The sequence below is a fragment of the Lissotriton helveticus genome, chromosome 7 (genome assembly GCF_964261635.1).
Source record: "Lissotriton helveticus chromosome 7, aLisHel1.1, whole genome shotgun sequence".
Classification (NCBI taxonomy): Eukaryota; Metazoa; Chordata; class Amphibia; order Caudata; family Salamandridae; genus Lissotriton; species Lissotriton helveticus.
In genome coordinates, this window is record NC_136068.1 from 446,099,629 (window position 1) to 446,120,354 (window position 20,726).

At 42.0% G+C, this 20,726-nt stretch overlaps 1 protein-coding gene across 2 annotated transcripts in view; it reads right to left on the minus strand.

The window, feature by feature from the left end:
* Nucleotides 1–20,726, minus strand: part of LOC144768586 (sulfotransferase 1 family member D1-like) — a 248,137-nt gene that overhangs the window by 23,678 nt on the left and 203,733 nt on the right. For both annotated transcript variants that reach the window (XM_078652376.1, XM_078652375.1), the window contains exons 6-7: nucleotides 20,613–20,707; nucleotides 20,285–20,465 (exon numbers count right to left, since the gene is read on the minus strand). In XM_078652376.1, the coding sequence (XP_078508502.1) occupies nucleotides 20,285–20,465; nucleotides 20,613–20,707 (276 nt within the window). The remainder of the gene's footprint in view (nucleotides 1–20,284; nucleotides 20,466–20,612; nucleotides 20,708–20,726) is intronic.

Sequence of the window (20,726 nt, forward strand, 5' to 3'; positions counted from 1 at the left end):
TAGCTTTAGACAAAGATCACCCCAGACAGGTCCTAAAATCCATCACTTCACACCGTCACAGATGATCACCTACCCAAACTGCTTTGAAATTCTTGCAGGCCTAACCGATATCAACTGGCTACAAGAGCAGTTGGGCCAGGCAGTAGAGGTAGGAGGTTTGGTACAGCTGTGCAATAACCCAGGGATAGTCACATGTGAAGAACCACCTGAAGCTGAAGGAATTGCACTAACAGTTATTGATACACCTTATGTACCTATTAATATAACCCGGGTGCCAGTAAATCAGGGAAACACCACTTCAATTTTTTTAATTAAATCTTGCAGAAATTCGTTCAAAACTGGGGAATGAGGACTGGCTAGGTTTTATTAGAGGTTTTGATATCATTTGCCTCCAGGAAACATGGTCTAGACATAATATTTCTATAGATGGTTTTCAATCCTTCTGAGTTCCTGCGACCCCATCTCCTGCGGGAAGGGCCAAGAAAGGGATCGGGGTATTCATCTCTGTAAAATATGGCTCTGTAAGAGCCAACTGTATAAGTTCATCACCCTGGTACCAATTAATTATGTTTTCACTACTTAGCCAAAGACAAAGTACTACTGGTGAATTGGTGTTTTAACATTTTTGAATCAACTGTCACGTAATAAATTCTACCCTTGTAGGTAATGATTTATGCTTTTAAATAATGATGTCTGTAACTCTCCCCTGCAGTGCCCCACCTATGTTGGTGGTGGTAGGGCCAGCTTCATTAACTTTGTGGTAATATCTAGGAACTTCTCTACTCTTGTCTGTGATTATATGGTGAAGCCAAAATGTGCCAGTGATCACTATCCCCTCATTGTCTCCTTCAAATATAAAGACCGAGGTGGGAGAGGTAGATGATCCCCCGATTCAATATCACCCAATTTAAGGAGTTAGATTAAATTGGGGGCAGATAAACCCTCTTAAATTTGAGGAAGTTACCATCAAAGGAAATTACCATTCAATAGTTGGCTGCTTGCATTTAGACTCCTCCCCGGTCAACCTTGTTCGGGAGTTTGAGCTACTTTGCTTAGACATAACCAAAAGGCTGACCAGGAATGTCCTCCAAAAGAAATCCGTAGAGGCCCGTTGGTTTAACTTTGAATGCTCCAGGGCCCATAAGGATTAAAAAGGGCTCTTTGTAGTACTCCTCACGATAGAGATCTAATTAAATCTACAAGGCATAATTATAAAAATGCGATCGAAAATAGAAAGATGGAATTTAGGCAGATGGCTTGGGAAGATCTGGAAAGAGTGGGATCCCTAAAAGACTGGGAAATTATCAACCATCCTCTTTTTACCAAAGAAGTGAGACATGTGCACTTGCTGATTCTGGTGGAAGCATGGGAAGCTCACTTCACTGGCATTTTTAACCCGCAGCAAAAGATAATGGAGGAGAGCCCAAGGGATATGCCCATCGACTTAACTACAGCCACCCAACTCAGCATGTCCATCACAGTTGCTGAGGTGCAGCAGGCTTCAGTACAGGGAACCTGCCTGAAAGCCTTGGGCCCAGATGGGTTGCCACTTGACCTATTTAAAAGAACAAGAAACCCTAACCTATGGGCTCCACTGTTGATGAATATTTTTAAAGCAGCTGTATTGTTCCTGTGCCTATGACGTGGATGGTGGCACATTTGGTCCCAGTTTTCAAAAAGGGCAGTAGGAGTGACCCAGGCCAATCTCACTGATTGATGCCACAGCCAAGGCACTGGGTGGTGTCCTTCTTGCTCATCTAGAGGGCTGGGCATCCACCATAGGGACTATGTCCAACACATAATATAGCTTTAGGAGGGGGATTGGCACAACTGAACAATGTCTCAATTTGTCCTTAATTCTTAATAAGTGTGTGAGGGCCAGGAAGGGTTCCGTCCCTTAATGGTGGGCCATGATGGGAAGTGGGAAGTATGGGTGTCGAACAAGCACTATTAACCCTCCTCCGTAGGCTACACTCCAGTACCACAGTCCCCATAAGATATGGTGCTCAAGGGGAAAAAAAATCCTATCATCTCAACAGAGGGAATATGGCAAGCGTGTATCCTAGCCCCATTCCTGTTTTTAACTTATACAAACGGACTGAGAGGCATTTTTATTACTTGGGGAGCCTGATTTTCCCAAAATCTGCAAAAAATGTGTCCCTTTACTATCATATGCAGATGACACAGTCTTAATAGCAAGGACAGCTAATAGCCTCTAGAAATCTCTTGTTGCATTTACTGTTTTTATGTCTTCCCTTGATTTAAAAGTACATTTTATTAAGTCAAATATATAATGGTGTGCAGCCCGAAGACTGCAAAAAACAAAACTCTTGTTGTACAGGGCAAAAGAATGGAAAAGGTAGTTAATTTTTCATATTTGGCAACCTATTTAATAACCAGTTGAATTGGGAACCACTTTTAACCGCAAAAGCCCAATTGACAAGAAGGGCTGTGGACGCACTATTTTGTTTTGCTTGCAACTTAGGCCACAAACACATGAGGGAATGAATTACTCTCTATTGAGTCAAATGTCTCCCATTGCAACCTATGGGGCAGGAGTTTGGGACATCACAAAAGCCGACAGCTTCAAGTATTAAAAAATAAATTCATCAAAAGATTATTGATGAGCCCAAACAGTGCCCCTAACCTTTTGTGTCACAAGGAACTGGGATTAGATTTTATAAAGGAACCACCTAAGCAGTGCCCCCTGCTTTTATGGGCAATGATCTGGCTATCAGAAGACCTAACATTTTAAAGAGAAGTAATCAAAGACTGTCAAAACTTGGGCAATGCTTTAATGATGCCTTGGCTTCACTATCTGAGTGAAAAATACTACGAGATAGGATTGGGGCATTTTTACAAAACTCCTGAAAGTATCCTGCCAAACGCGAAGGTCATCATTAAAGAGGCGTATCATACTAGGGGCAATCTGTGCGATCCACAGCATGGGGACATGGGCTTATTAGAGGGGTTCCCTGCCCTACTGTAATACTATTTATCTTTCTCGACTAACCTGTAGATTTGATTTTACATAACTAGATTTTGTTTATGCACTGTGCACTTTTTTTTTGGCATTCCCACACCAAAGTTGGTGGGCCGATAATCTCATGCCTTGTCCGTGTGATAACTGTTTGAGTCAAAGCACTATGCACTTTGTTCTATTCTGCACTTTAAATAAAACCGCAAGAAGTAGATTTGTAATTTCATTATTAAGGAAGATTCGCCCCTGTACATATATTGATGGTTTTAATTTTCTGCACACATTGGCTTCCGCAGATATTTGTAACGCGGTGACCAATTTAGTAAAAGTCTCTATGGCTATTTGGAAGCATTATGAGTAAAAGATGCTCATAATGACTCGTATAATATCATGCTGTTTAAATTGATTAACATATGCAAAGAACCCTATATTGCCGGAATATAATGAATTGTTCTTTTTTACATTCTTTCATTGTTATTGTTTTATTAAATCTAAAAACATTTATTGTTAAACCTTTATGGTTCTTTTGAACTGAAATAAAGTTGCTCATGTCTGACTTATATTTATGTACAATTTATACAATAAAGTTTTCCTAACTACAACTAGGTTTTAACTATAGTTTATATATATATGTATATATATATATATATATATATATATATATATATATATTCACTGAAAAAACCATAGGTTATAGACCATATATAGTTAGGAATTAGCATTTAAAAAACCTTATTTTACTCACACAAAACCATTGAAATTCCATATATAGTTAGTTGCACTAACTATATATCGCGCACCCGCAATCCACTGCTGATGATGTCACATATTACATCATTCATGACATGGTCAGTGACATCACTGATGACATCACTGATGACATCTCAAATGACATCACTGATGACATCACTGATGACATCTCATTTGACATCAATGACCACATCACTGATGATATCATTCATGTGACAATACAATGCATCTCCTCACACTTTAATATAACCTCTGTTACACCCAGTGTTAAATACAGAGTATAATTTTTGAAACCATTGACACACCAATACTAGTTACTACATACGCACTCAGTGATTCCTATGTTTACACACACATTCACTCATTTACCCATACAATCATTCATACATACAATCACTCATCTTTACAACACTATCATATGCACTCATACACCTATACAGACTCTCACACTCTGTCACTCATCCATGGAGTTACTCACACACCTAGTCAGTCCTGTAAAGAATCAATCACAGTTCCATTTTCTAATCTATACAGTTAAACATAGAGCACCTTACATTTTGAAACATATACTAACACATAATTACTCTCTTATACAATCATTGATACAAGTACACATTGATCTGCACAGAGTCACACACCTCCCAGCCAGCCACACACACACTCAGTCTCCCATACAAATATTTGGGCAATCAATCAATAACCCATATAGTTACTCATATAGCTACTGATCAACACATGCAGCAGTTTACAGAACAACAGACATAATGATGCACAAATTAAGACAGTTTAGTCACTAACCCATGCACTCAGTGAGACACATTTAATCACTCACTCATACAGTCAGTCACGCACCTACTAAATCCTTCATCCAGACACTTCTACATCTACTCATTCTTCAATATGTAAAACATATTTAAACTTTACAGAAACACACAGTCACTGGATGATGTCATCAGTGATGTCATCAGTGATGTCATTTGAGATGTCATCAGTGATGTCATCAGTGATGTCACTGACCATGTCATGAATGATGTAATATGTGACATCATCAGCAGTGGATTGCGGGTGCGCGATATATAGTTAGTGCAACTAACTATATATGGAATTTCAATGGTTTTGTGTGAGTAAAATAAGGTTTTTTAAATGCTAATTCCTAACTATATATGGTCTATAACCTATGGTTTTTTCAGTGAATTTTCAAGGTTTTGTAAATGCTAATTCCTAACTATATATGGTCTATAACCTATGGTTTTTTCTGTGAATTTCATTGGTTTTTTAACAGCTAATATCTGTAGCTGTAAAATGTATTCTTCTTTAAATCCAAAAATATATTTTATATGTTTATGAATAATTTTTTTTTAAAATATTTTTTTTTCTTCGTTCCCGCTTCGCGAATCGGGAAGCTTCCCGTTAGCTGACCTTGATGCCGCGAAATAGACCGCGAGCCGGTAAACGTTTCTTTACCGCAAGTGCCGCGTTAGAAAACAACATCGTGACGCCTCCCGTCCGCATGACGTTTCACGTTGTCGCGTGATACGTCATATGACGTACAACGTTAGCGAACTGGTACGCGAAGCGAGTCGCAAAGCGCAGGTTTCTGGAAGCAAACCGGGAGGCCCTGCAAAGCGCTTAACGTAAACACAGCAAGTCATGTGACTTGGTAATAACACTTTTCATTGGTTCATTTCACTTTTGGTTTCCTAATGATGTAAGACTAGGTCATATAATCTAAAATGAACACTTTTGATTGGTTGAGAACTCTTGTTTTTCCCAAATGATGAAAATCCCTCCTTCTTTCCTCACTCTGACTTTCATCATTGTGAGAGAAAGACCCTTTGTGATCACTGAGCAATGGCTTCTTTAGTAGCTTCAGCTGGTGCTTCCCCACCACCTCCACCACATCCAAGGAAGAGTGGACCACCTGCTCAAGTTATAATTCAACAAGGAGAGGAAGAAGAGGAACAGGAGGACGAGCACGAAGAGAGGCAGTTTTTGCCTGAGCAGCCCAGGACGTCTCACCGGAAAGAAAACTTCATTTGGCAATTTTTTAAAATTCCCAAAGGTCAGAAAAAAGTAAATGCAAGATACGTAACTTGCCTTATATGTCAAGATAGACTGTCCAGAGGGACCGACAAAAAATACAGTTTCGGAAACTACACAATGCATCGCCATATGACTAGGTGGCATCCTAACAACTACAGTGCTGCACAGTTTCGGAACGACCTAGATAATCTCCCTATTATGGCCAGAAGATCTGTTGTACCGGAAGTAACGGGACCAGAGGGCAGGGAGATGGTGCCAAATATACAAATGAGATTTGGTGATGTAAAACACATCTGCGTATTTTGCGATGGATTCATTTCCTACGGAGAAAAAAGCATCACTCTGATCAACAGAGCTATTGACTATCATATGCAAGTTTGTACGAAACGCCCAAAATAATAAATACTTCTTTTTTTTGTTTTGTTGCTCCTGTTGAGCCCTTTACAATGAATCGTTTTCATTGCCCCCTCCAAGAAAAACCCAAAAAAATATAAAACTGTTCAGAAAAATTCAAAAAAAGTAAAAAAATGTTCTGAAAAATAAAAAAAAAAGTTCTTTTCAGAACTACCTCCCCGTTATTAAAAAATTGGTACAATATTTGGAACTGTGCCAACCTCTATTTCTCTTAGTTCGCTTCCCAGTTCGCTCCCCGGTACGCGAACCGGAAGCGAACCAAAAACAGTAAGTATAAGGGAAGGAAACAGACACTTATGTTAAAAGAAAGACAGCTATAGGGGAGTAAACTAGAGATACTATTACCCGTAATCCACTGCTGATGATGTCACATATTACATCATTCATGACATGCTCAGTGACATCATCAGCAGAGGATTGCGGGTTTTTTGGCAACGTGCCTTATCCACGGTTTAATAACGCTGCCGTTTGCTTTATATAAGTTTTCAAATTGTATGAAATATATACCAATAGGTCGTTATGAACCTTTAGGTAGTGCTTTTCTTCATGAGGTCTGGTCGCTTCCATACACATACAGATGTTTCAAAGATGATCAAGAAGTTTATCTGAATGGAGAGGAATGCACTGAGACGCCAGATCATTCACTAATGTGTAGGCACATACAGTTACACGGTTCATGCAACAAACACCGACCAAATATGGCTTGCGTGTTGCAAGGCACGCCAGTTCCTGCTATCATCCCCACGTTCAAGTTGTTGGAAAATGGTAGTTATTTGATGCTCAATAATGAAGATTGTTCTGAGTTAATTAAAAGTATTCCTTTTATCGTAACAGTAAGTGAACGGGTTATTTGCTGCAGAAATGTTCTATTTCCTCCCACACATGAACATAGGGAGTTTTCAATCTGGCCACAAATACCAACCTTGGGACAGATTTCAACGGCATGGCAAGAATAAGAGCTCTTTTGTCTCAGAGAGAGGTGGCCTTGAGTTCGGCCCGTGAAACTTTCGTGCTTCACATAGCGAACACCCGTACAGAGGTGCACACACTTTTCAATTCAGATTTGCCTTTCAAATTCAGCAAGATGGTTCCGACTATCTTTAACGCATCCTCCGCAAAGTCCCTGGCGCACTTTTTTAAAGTTGTTACCAGTGGTCTCGTGACTTCATTTGAGAAAATCTTTGGACTCATCCCTGCTTCCTTTCATTCTATTTTCTCCACTCTGGTTCGTGGATTGGCATTTTTACTTGCATTACCAGCGGACGCTCTTGTGCTTTTTTACATTTTTAAATATGGATGTCCCTCCTATGCAACCTCCCACCCTGCAGCTGCTGACACTGTTCCGCAATCGCATGCTAGAATATTATGGCACAATGCCGTTGGCGATATTAAGCACGGCATATGGATTATCTTTTCGATTCTCCTACTTCACCTGTGTCCAGCCTGTATTTCACTGCCTGACCTGTGATTTCGATTGGGCCATTGATTTGTGTCTCTGCGGACCGGTTTCTCCTGACGTCGACTTTAATCAGCTGATGACTCCTATCATTACTCACGAGTTGGTTTGTCCTGGCGAAAGGATTATGGCTGTGGCATTGATGCATGGACTACTTGGTCCCTGGAATTTACTGGCGGCAGCACAGTCTTTCTTGGAACAGAGCTTTCTTGAAAACCCACCGAGCTGTCCTCTGATGGTGATAGAGGATCCGGTGCTGGGAGAGCACGTATGTTCTTTTCCGCTTTTAAATTGGATGGCTGAACTGTTTTCGGATGAAGACGGTGACTTCCTATTGGAGGCTGTTGCAGCTTATTTTGCATACACAGTTATGTCATAGACCTTTTTCATGTTTGATATGCTGAGTACTAGCATTTCATTGACAATTCATTGACTTATTTGTCAAGTTTTTATTATTTACCTTGCCTATTGGCTTAAGACTCGATAAAGTACTTGGCTGTTTTATTTTTCTTTAGCATTAAATTTTCCTAGTTTTTAATGCTTTACCTTGCGGACCGTCCACATATAAACTTGCAATCTGCTCTCATGAGATGGCACTTCTATTATCTTATTCAGTTCGTTTCCGGATCATGGGGAGGTGTCATCTAGGTCCTGGATATCTTTACACCGTGTTAAGTTAGCATGGGCTCATTACCGGTTTAAACGCCATTTTTCCTTTTTTGCAACTTCTGCACACGACACTTAGTTGTTGCTTTAGCTTTCCACCTAGTAGTTCATCGTGGTTTACATGAGAATAATATGTTATTGCTCTACTATCTGCTTTGCTTGTTAAACTATATCTGTACAGCGAGTGCTAAAGTTTCAAGAACAACACGATACAGAATTGTTATGAGGTCTGATCTCCACGACTTCATACTCATAACATAAGTGCAACTTCTGCCAATTCTGGGCATGAGGCGGGTTTTATATTGCTTTGCCGAACACACATACACAACAGTTGATGCGGCTCACATGAAGAGAGAGCTGGTGTATGCTGATGTGATTCCTTCAAATCTAAGACACTAAAGTATGGGCACGCCCTAAACCAACACAAAGAGACCTTCTTAGCAAATAATATAATATGTGTATTAGGGAGGGTGAGATATAAGCAGCCGCGGGCCGTGGAGGGAGTTACGGTGAGGCAGGGAGGCGGGGAGGGGGAGAAGCAGGGTGGAGCCCTCTCTACCTTGCCCCTCCCCCTCCCCGCCTCCCTGCCCCACCGTAACTCCCTCCACGGCCCGCGGCTGCTTATAAGTGTTGCTAACTCTTATTCATTTACAGCATGTTAACATACTATCACCATTCGCTTTTTATGTACTAGTAACTATGCTGGTAATTTTGCTACTGATAATATGTGTACTTGTATTATCTAAGATACTACGCCTGTGAAGACGGCATTAGTAAATAAACATTTCAAATACACATGTGTTCTTCTTAACTCCATGTTCTGGTTTCTAAGAAATATATAACGACCGACTGTTCATGAGTTCCACGTATCCTGAGGTACTATAAGTTCATATTCTGGATTGTCTAAACATTGAGAGTTTGTTATATCCAATGTGACACTGTACCTAGCTTGCTAAGGAGTTTTTGATTACTAACGTGAGTTTTGGGACACCCTAATTCGCCGAGGTTCCAATCCTCTGTCCACAGTTCTGTGTGAGAACAGAAACCCTGCGACAGGGGCACCCCCGACCCTTGCTGGAGCTTCATCACACTTGCGATACAACTCCAGCAATGCGCCACCTTTACGGCACAGATACATCACGCATCTGTGCTGTTTTTGCCCCATGATGCGCCGCATTGTAAATGCAGCACACCATAGGTGACGGAACAGCGGCACAGAATGACTAACACATCCCTGGTGATGCGCCAGTCATCATAAATGTATCCCTATCCTTCTTATCTTGTTAGAGATGAACCGCCATATGTATCATCAAAGTTTTTTGCATTTCCTAAATAGCGAACTTTAAGGAATAAATAGCGATTCTTTACCATTCCTAGTTTGCGATGAGCTATTTGCTAATTACAAATTACCCATTCATTTCCTTCATTTCCATAGGGCGGTTGGACTCACTTTTAGCTCGAACGGCTGAATGGATTTCCACGAAACTTGGCAAAATTGTAGGGACTGGTAGCCCGATGTGCCTTTGCTATGTCTCAAGATATATGCTCCAGTGGTTTTTACGAAAATTAACTTTGAAAAATATATATTGGGCTACATTGGCCTATATATATGTTGGAGCCCAAATGTAGCCCAATGTAGCCCAATGTAGCCCAAAGATGGCCGCCAGACACACAAAAAAACAAATGTAGCCCAAATATCAGCCAGATGTAGCCCAACTATAGCCCAGTGACAGAATGACCAATCAGCTTCGCAAACCTCCGTTACGCGAAGCGGAGCGCTGTTACAGATATATATCTTTTTTTGAACGTTAATTTCTTAAAATCCACTGGAGCACATATATTGAGACCTAGCAAAGGCACATCGGGCTACCAGTCCCTAATATTTTGCCAAGTTTCGTGCAAATCCATTCAGCCGTTCGATTATTATTATTATTTTTTTTTTTTGCCCCGCGGGGCCCTTTTAAAACCTCCACATCAAACCTAGGGGGTCAGCGAGGATCTACTATGCCCCCTTATAGTTATTTCCCCCTTTGTTTTGACCTCCTCTTGTCTCTCGATCCTACCGAGAGACAAGATGGCGGCCGCTACGGACTGTTTGGAATGTTGACAGACGCCGGAGAACCAATCAGCTTCGCTTCACAAAGCTCCGTTGCGCGACAAGTACGCGTCCTGGGCCGCTGCCCAGTCCGCTGTTACAGATATATATCTTTTTTTAAACGTTAATTTCTCAAAATCCACTGGAGCACATATATTGAGACCTACAAAAGGCACATCGGGCTACCAGTCCCTACAATTTTGCCAAGTTTCGTGCAAATCCATTCAGCCGTTCGGGCTAAAAGTGAGGCCAACCGCCCTATGGAAATTAACATGGGAAAAATGCGTTTTGGGACCCCCCTTTTTTCTCGGCCCCCCCTTGACGAACCCCCCCAAAATTTTCAGGGGCTGCTCAGACACAATATGTGCCATTTTCCTGAAAATTTCAGCCAATTCCGTCCACAAACGCCAAAGTTATTAGACATAGAATTTTCAAAAATCCCATAGGGAAAAAATCCTAACTATATATACCTACTGGCGACCATATATATATATATATATATATATATATTACCTACTGGCATTCGCCAGTAGGTAGTTATAGTTAGGACCTAGTTTCCATAGGAAATCCGCAACATTCTATTGGGAATAACTTTGGCGTCGGTGGACGAATCTTCGCAAATTTCTCAAAGAAGATGGCCGCTACGTTCTGCTCCTTCCAATCCTCTGTCCACAGTTCTGTGTGAGAACAGAAACCCTGCGACAGGGGCACCCCCGACCCTTGCTGGAGCTTCATCACACTTGCGATACAACTCCAGCAATGCGCCACCTTTACGGCACAGATACATCACGCATCTGTGCTGTTTTTGCCCCATGATGCGCCGCATTGTAAATGCAGCACACCATAGGTGACGGAACAGTGGCACAGAATGACTAACACATCCCTGGTGATGCGCCAGTCATCATAAATGTATCCCTATGCTTCTTATCTTGTTAGAGATGAACCGCCATATGTATCATCAAAGTTTTTTGCATTTCCTAAATAGCGAACTTTAAGGAATAAATAGCGATTCTTTACCATTCCTAGTTTGCGATGAGCTATTTGCTAATTACAAATTACCCATTCATTTCCTTCATTTCCATAGGGCGGTTGGACTCACTTTTAGCCCGAACGGCTGAATGGATTTCCACCAAACTTGGCAAAATTGTAGGGACTGGTATCCCAATGTGCCTTTGCTATGTCTCAAGATATGTGCTCCAGTGGATTTTGAATAAATTAGATTCAAAAAAATATATATATCTATATGCGCGCCCCGGTACGCGCACCGGGGCGCGCTCCAGCGCGCTACGCGAGTTCGCGAGCGGAAAGCTGATTGGCCCTCGGGCGTCTGTTAACATTCCAAACAGTCCGGAGCGGCCGCCATCTTGTGTCTCGGTAGGATCGAGACACAAGAGGTGGCAAAAACAAAGGGGGAAATGACCAAAAGGGGGCAGGGTAGACCCCCCTGACCCTCTAGGTTTGATGTGGGGGCCATAAAAGGGCCCCGCAGGGCAAAAAAAAAAAATGTTGTTTTTCGATTTTGGCGGGGGGAGCGCACGGTACGCGCACCGGGGAGCGTACCATGGAGAAAAAAGAATGACAGTTTTTAAAAATTGTAGCATTTTTTTATAAATTGGAGGTAGTTCTGAAAAGAACTGTTTTTTTATTCTTTTTGTTGTTTTATATTTTTTTATACTTTTTTAGAACGATTTTATGTTTTTTTTGGATTTTTTTCAGGGGAAAAACAAAAACAGGGATTCCAAAACTGCTCAACAGGAGCAAAAAATTGTGAAAAATTAGGGACGGGGAGGGCAGCGGTGTTCCTGTCTCTTATAGCAATAAGTTCAACGCTTTGCTCCCCATAACAGAGCAGTTCATCACAGTCCACGCATAGAAATGTTATGCCTGCAAAGACCGGCTGCACATTAGGGACCATTCTTCCACGTGGTGTTCCTGAAGGTGTTGCTCCACCAGTGGAGGTGCTGCCGCCATCTCTTGTTAAGTTCCGTGCCAGGTCCCTGACACTCTCCCTGGCATAGTTATTTGGGTGTATTCTCTGGACATGCCTAATTAAAGTGGCATTTCCAAAGCTATATTTCCTATTAGGATTGCCTCTGGATAAAATAGTGCCACATATCTTGCAGGTTACCTTAGCAGCATTAACCTTTTTTTTTCCTTCAGGGATGTCAAAAAATTTCCAAATGAAGTGGTCCTTTGTTTTGTGGTGAGGAGGGTCCTCAGGCAAAAAACCATCAGAATCACTGCTGGATGACTCCCTTGCAGCCATTGCTGTAGATCAGGAAACTTTGAGAAGCAGATAATGCACAGAACACGTCTTGCTCTCTCCAAGTACAAAGCAATAGTGAGAGAAATGGGTGGGTTTCTCAATATTTGGAAAAAAAATGTTCTGAACCAATGAAAAGTGTTATTTTAAAGTCACATGGCTTGACGCGCTTACGCTACGCTCCCTGGGGCGCGTCCCGGGGCGCGTAGCTTAAGCACGTCGGGGCGCTTACGTTGCGCGATCGTATGCGCTCGGGCGCTTCCGGGTGCGCTTACGCCGTGCGTCATAAGACGCATCTCGCGGCTACGCGATACGTGTCTTATGACGCACTGCGTCGCGGCTACGCCATAGGTCACGATGTTGTTTTCGTTCGCGGCAATAGCGCTAACGGGACGCTCACCCGTACGCGCACCGGGAACGCCCCGTAACACTGCGCTTACCGTGCGCTCACCGGTAAGCGCACCGAGAGCGCTCCAGGGCAAAAAAAAAAGGGAAAAATATAGATAAAAAAATAGTATTACATAAATATACAATATAAAATTCATTATAAAAATATTATATTTCATAGCTATAGAGATTTGCTATTAATAAAACTTTGAAATTCACTGAAAAATATATAGGTTTGAGGCCCTATATATATTTAGGAATTAGCATTTAAAAAACCTATGAAATTCACTGAAAAAACCATAGGTTTCACACCAGTTATAGTTAGGAATTAGCATTTAAAAAACCTATTAAATTCACTGAAAAAAACCATAGGTTTCACACCAGTTATAGTTACCAGGAAATTTTACTTGCATAAAACCATTGAAATTCCCACGTTATAGTTAGTTGGACTCACTATAACTTGCGTGCAATGCACTGCTGATGACGTCACGTGGGGCCAACTAGCCTGGCGGGCGGGCTAGTTGGTCCCACGGGATCCCCAGCATTCAAGGGGAATTACTTCCCCCTCTGCAAAAGCGCCAAGGGGGCGTGTTTGCAGAGTGGTGCAGGGAGGGGGCGGGGCTTGAGGTGATGGATTGCACCACTCTGCAAACGCGCCCCCTGGCGCATTTGCAGAGGGGGAACTAATTCTCCCTGAATACTGGGGGTCCCCGGGGGCCAAATAGCCCGCCAGGAACCTCCAGTATGCACCAGGAGGCTGTGTTGCAGAGAGGTGTAAAAAGGGGAGTGGCCTCTGTACACGCCTCTGCAAGACAGCCCCCTGGCGCGTCTGCGGAGGGGCAACTAATTCCCCTTGAATACTGGGGGTCCCTGGGGGCAAACTAGCCCACCAGGAACCTCCAGTATGCGCCAGGGGGCTGTGTTGCAGAGAGGTGTAAAAAGGGGTGTGGGCTCTTTACACGTCTCTGCAAGGCAGCCCCCTGGCCCATACTGGAGGTTCCCGGTGGGCTACTTGCCCCCCAGGGACCCCCAGTATTCAAGGAGAATTATTTCCCCCCCTGCAAACGTACCAGGGGGCGCGTTTGCAGAGTGTTGCCGTAATTGTTTGGGGGGATCGGCAGGGTACGCGTACCATACGCGTATCCCACAATTTTTTTAAAAAACACCTTTTTTTTGGGGCCTTGGGGGTCCTTGTGGGACGCTCCAGGGTAAGATGTATAAAGGATATTAAGGGGCCGATATCAATTCGGTAAAATCCCTTACGAATAGCCGTACAGAGCATTTTTCCTGTATGAATCGTACATCTTCAATGTCCCCATACGTACGATGAAGTACGATCCGGACCCAAAGCAGATCTCCGTACGAATCGTACAAAGACCATACACCTAAAAATACGTACAAATCGCACTCAGAACACGCAGTACGCGACGTCCGTACGGATCAAAGCAGCTTTTTCCGACCTAGCAAGTACGATTCGTTACGACAACACTCCGTATGTATCTTTTTCTACGGGAGTTTAAAACGTCCGTAAAAGCATATTTCGACTCGAACCGCGTGCGAAACGGACCCCCCGGGTACGCGAGTACACCCCATGATTGCAGGGGTACGGTGCATAGGGGTACGGTGCAACAGAGTACGGTGCCTAGGGGTACAGAGCATAGGGGTTTGGTGCGTAGGGTTACAAAGCATAGGGGTACGGTGCGTACGGGTAAAGAGCATAGGGGTACGGTGCGTAACCCCTTGATTGCAGGGGTACGGTGCGTATGTGAATGTGTGGCTCTCTGTACGAATTGCACATACGATGTTTTCCGTACGAATCGCGTTCTCGGTCCCCGGTCCGGATCGTACTTGTCGGGTCGTACAGCATGTTAACGATTGGTATGGCTCACCGTGAGGGTCCTGTGTCGTACGGATTTTCCCTTGGTTTTCGTAGGGTTCGCAAAGATTTGGATGTATTTTTTTCCTACGGATCGTACTACACGATTTGGACGGATTTGGACGATTTGTACTGACACGGCTATGAATTCGAATCGTCGTACGGATTTGTTTCCCGAATCTGAATCGACCCCTAAATGTTACATGCCATAAGGTGCCTTATACTTCTTAAAACTGCATAGTGCCAAGTACTTACTACCTCAAGTAAGGGACAAAAAGTACAACGAGTGGAGGAGTTTCAAAACAGATTATACCCAATAAATGTGTAATCCGCAATAATGCTGGTATCTCTGTACTCTTTATATATAAAAAGAGGACAAAAAATGGTTTATATTTAGTCCAATCTCCAATAACTGATACTTGATAGACCGACAAACCTAACTATATAGTTCAGGCTCTCCAATATTCATCAAAGTGCTTTAGGCTTTCTAGCGTGTGTTTAAAGTGCTTTGTTCCTGTCTAAAAAAGCCTTGTTATATATTATATAATGTCAAATTTGCTCAAACCCATACGATAACAAACATTAATTACTATAAATTAATTTTACATTCCACCTCTTATACATACCTTCTAACCTTTATGAAATAAAATCCACCACCTCCAATGATTTATGTCAATGGGTACACTACATACTTAATGCATTTCCTAAAAATGTTTGCATAAAAATAATTAATAGCCTACTTACTCTCTATATCAAAAATATCCAATGTATTGATTTCCTTTTCACAATGGATGATTCAAAAAGGAGTATTTAAAATCACTAGTTAGGCCCAATTCATTTAACATTCCTATACACAACAGAATGAGACTTATTTCCAACAGAGGGAGAAAAATTATCAAAGAGAAAAATTATTTTTGAAAAGAGAAAAGACTTAGACAAAGTCTATTCTTTGCTAGAGAAAATTATTCATCAACAAACAGTCCCATGCAAAGTTATAAAACTCTCCACTACTCATTATAACAGATTCATATTGCTTTATCTCATTCTTCTAGAGGAGAAGATTTACAGAAAGGTGTATAGTTCTGCATCCATATTCAGGCCCCAGGGCATCTCTGTACCCAAATTGACAATACATCTAGATTCTGCACGTCTTAGAGTTAACTCTCTATCTCCTCCTCTGATATTGGCCGTTATATGTTCAATGCCACAATACCAGAGTGTATTCTAGTCTAGAATCCCTTCATGCTCTCTCCAGATGTGTTTAGCCATCACATATGTAAAGTCTTTATTTGATATGGCCCGCAAATGTTGGAGAATGCTCAATTTGAGTTTGTTTACCGTGCTGCAGATGTACCTTTGACCTCATCTACACTCTAACAAGTAGACCACGTTTGTAGATTCACATGTGATCCTCTCCTGGATTACTTTTTTTGATTCTTGAATTGTAGTTATTTCCGACATATTGCTGCCATAATTGCAGGCTTTACATTCTATGCATTTCACAAAGCCCTTCTGTGATAACCACGTTGTTTTTTGCTATACATTTTTACTAGAGAAGTAACTTTGTGTCAATAAGTCACCCAAAGATGGTACTTTTCTATAAGTGATGTTAGCATGTTCTTTAATAAAAGGTTTCAATTCCTGATCTCTTTTAAGAACACTCCAATGTTTATTGATTACCTGTTTCATCTTCTGATGTCAACTGTTAAAATCTGTGATAAATCTCATTAGTTCCCCATTCGACTCAGACATTCTAATATCCAGGTAACAATAAATCTTCTTTCTTGGCATTGGTGCCTCTTTCACGTGCATTTTCTAGGACTATCATTGGATATCCTCTCCTACGGAACTGCTCAAGCATTGTGGTCACCTGTTTTTCAAACTCCACAACCTCTGAGCAGTTCCGATGAGCCCACAGGAACTCTCCCTACGGGATGCTCCACTTCAGGGCTTTAGGGTGTGCACTGTTTGCTTGTAGAATGCTGTTCCATGACGTGGTTTTGCAGAAGAGGGTGGTGCAAATTTTGTCATTTTCAATATAGACTCTTATATTTAAATAGTCCACAGAGATTCTGCTATATGTGTAGGTGAAATGGAAGCTCACTAGAGAGTATTTCAGAAGCCAGTGACAACGTACTCTCTTGCACAAAACTGGCATTGAGGAAGGCAATCGCAGAAACGTGTCTGCCAGGTGTTTTAGACTGCGTGTACACAAGCTAATCTATTGTGCCAAGTGGTCGAATAAATATCACCTGGAGTTGAGTTAACCACAATGCCTGTCTGACCAAGACACGCCCACTGGGGGGCATTAAGGACTTTAAAACACCTGACATTTTGCATAGCTGTTCCTTTCACCAGGCCCTGCCAGAGAACAAGAGCAATCCTTCCCGAAACGCATACGGAGACCTAGGCTGAAGAAATCGCTGGGAGAAACGGATGTCAGTGTGCTGCTGCCGACCGTAATAAAGATGGTTTGAGAGTAACGTTGGGAGTGGTTCTTCAATTCTGTGAGCAAGTTCATCTGGAATATATGTGGCCTGCTCTGGCCACGAAGATACCCCACCGCAAGAAGAGCGGGTCCATGTGTTCTCGATTCATGGAACACACACAAGGAGCAAAGTACCTGTTCGGTTGGCAGAAGATAGCAGAGGACTGGTTCCGATTTGACTCAGCATCCTAACTGGAATTATAATATTGGAGGAATAGGGATGGCAGCTTCCACTATGGCAGAAATATGGACTACGGTAACCACAATGCCTGTCTGACCAAGACAGGCCCACTGGGCCGCATTAAGGACTTTAAAAACACCTGAACATTTTGCATAGCTGTTCCTTTCACCAAGCCCTGCTGTAGAACAAGGGAAATCCTTCCCGAAACACGTACGGCGACCTAGGCTGAAGAAATCGCTGGGAGACACGGATGTCAGTGTGCTGCTATAGACCGTACGAAGGTTGGTTTGAGAGTAATGTTGGGAGTGGTTCTTCAATTGTGTTTGAGCAAGTTTGTCTGGAATATATATATATATATATATATATATATATATATATATATATATATATATATATATATATATACATATATATATATATATATATATATATATATATATATTCTGCATTTCTCCACTCCCTTCTGCAACTTGTCACCAAAGACTGGAGCACGGACACCGAGTAAGTGCAAGAATTTCTTTTATTTTTCCTTTAGTAGCTAATTGCCATTATGCTTTTCATATAATCAATTTAAAGTACAACAACACTTGAAATCCTGAGTTTATTTAATGCATCTTTAATCTACATATAGTACCTTTCTTTATGCATCTATATAACTTCCATGTACTTATGGATCTATATATTTATTTCTTTTCTTCTCATTCAGCATATCCAATGCACTACCCTATTTCTCACCCTATACCGCTCTCAATATATCCTCTACCTCAACTCTCCAACTCATTCCAAACCTCATTCTATTACTCTTTCCAATGCACTACCCTATTTCTCACCCCATAATTCTATCAATATATCCTCTACCTCAACTCTCTCATTCATCCCAAATCCAATACCACTAATATGATCCCCCAAATATCCCTTTCTAGACTTTTCCCTACTCTACTATACCTTGCATCATCTCATACCTCTTTTACTATTCCAATCCCCCACAATAAGCCTTTCTAAACTCTTCCCTCGCTCTCCCCCTCCATCTCCCTTTTACTTATCCCAACCCTCCTCCTACTTCCCTCACCTATCCCTCCACTATCCTTTTCAATCCAAATAACAAACTTACATGTCCACCACTCAAATTAATTTCATATTTCACTACACTAATTCACCAGTAATCCTTTGTGGGTTCCGGAGTTGCATGATACTTGCCAAAAATCGCTTCAACACACCATCAGGGGTAGCAAGTGCTATATAAATGCAAACATTGTTTCCCTTTTCTATCCCTCCGCTTGCCTTCTCACTCCAAATAACTGACTAACATGTCCATCACTCAAATTACTTCCATATTTCACTATACTAATGCACAACTAATCATTTATGCATTCTGTAGTAGCCTGCTACTCACCAAAAAAGAGCTTTGACGCCTCGTCAGGGATCATAAGAGCTATATAAATGCAATTACAAAACAAAATAATACATGAGGCTTGCCCAGTGTAAAATGACACATTGCTGGGGTTGCGTCTGTTTCAGACAGACTCCAGCAATGCAGCATTTTTGCGCCGATGATACGTCAGGATTCCTAACGTATCCCAATCCTTGCGACATGGAGGCCTTACAGTAAATATGGCGGCCTTATTTATGAGGCCCTTACGCCACAATTGCGTCACTTTCTGTGACACTGTGGCAGCGTAAAAAATGCACCACACTGCGCCATATTTACAAAGTGACGCATCTAAGCAGATGGGTCACTTGTAAACCCCTGCGCTACATTTCACTACAACAGGTATAATGTATGCAGGGTGGAAGTTTCGACACAGAAAAGGGTTGTAGTGTAGAAGTGTTGCAGTGAAATCTATGAGATTTTACTGTGACACTTCTACGGCCTCACTGCGTCAAATCCTTCCGCTTGCTTGAAGGAGGCGTCAGGGGTGACACTGGCCTTATCACATGTGGCTTGCCACATGCGAAATGACACGTTGCTGGAGTTGCGTTTGTTTCCAGACATACTCCAGCAATGAGCCATTTTTGCGCAGACAGATATGTTAGGATTCCTGACGTATCTGTCAATCCTGCGACATGGAATTTTCCTAGCCGTAACAAAGGTTTATACTTTTTTTCCATTGACTATATGTGTGTGCATGTGTGTGTGTCGTCTGTCTTTGTGTGTGCATGTGTGTGTGTGTCTGTAAATAGCGAGAGAGAGGTAGAATAGATAACACGTAACTGGGTAAGACGGTCCTATATTGCAATCGAGAGACCTATATTGTCAGAATATGGCAGCTGGTTTAGGGTCATTTTTGCACCTGGAAGAATTTCCCCATCATCCTGTAAGGGAATATCAAAGGGGAGCACAGGGTTCAGGTATTTTTAAATGTCAGGGTTCTCAAAGGAGTTACCCACAATGGCTTTGATCTTATCATTTTAGATATCACCCAGTTGTTTGAAAGTACAATATTATGTGATCCATTTCCAGGGGAAATAACATGTAATATGTATCACAGCTTTTGGTAGGTAACCGAAAGTGTCACAGTTTCTGTTAAGTACCATAGGCACAAAACGATAAACATTTTCTACCAGGATGATAAAGTGTGAAATGGAGTAGCTAGAAATGTGGGTTCCTCGCCCACACTTCGAGCTGCTCATCTGCAACCAGGACTCGATGCTCCCTCCTCTCCAGAGCAGCAAGTGCATCCTTACCTTTCCTCATGAAAGGACTGATGCTATGGTCCAGGAATGCCTGTGGTAACGTAGAGTAGTTAGCCATTGGGTTGTCTTTCATGGACTTGAATGATGTTAGACGGATAATCTTTTCCAGAACTTCCTCCTCCAGGTCCTTTTTCAGGAACCGTGCCACTTTCCTGATTTCTCGTAGCGGGTCCTATCAGAAAACGAATAGAGACAAACTGATTGGTAGACATGGAAGTCAGACGTTCAGACCTCTGCCAGTAAGAGGATCAGAGGCAGCCCAGTCATTGGATTATTTCTAGAAGTTAGAAACCTATGGTAATTACACAAATGTTCTCACCTCCTTCATGTCCTCATAAAACAGGTACAGGACGCAAGGGTCATCTCGTTTCTCCCACCAGCCCTTCACGTGGTCGTGCCACAAACCACCCGACACTGTTAAAAAAGACAGAAC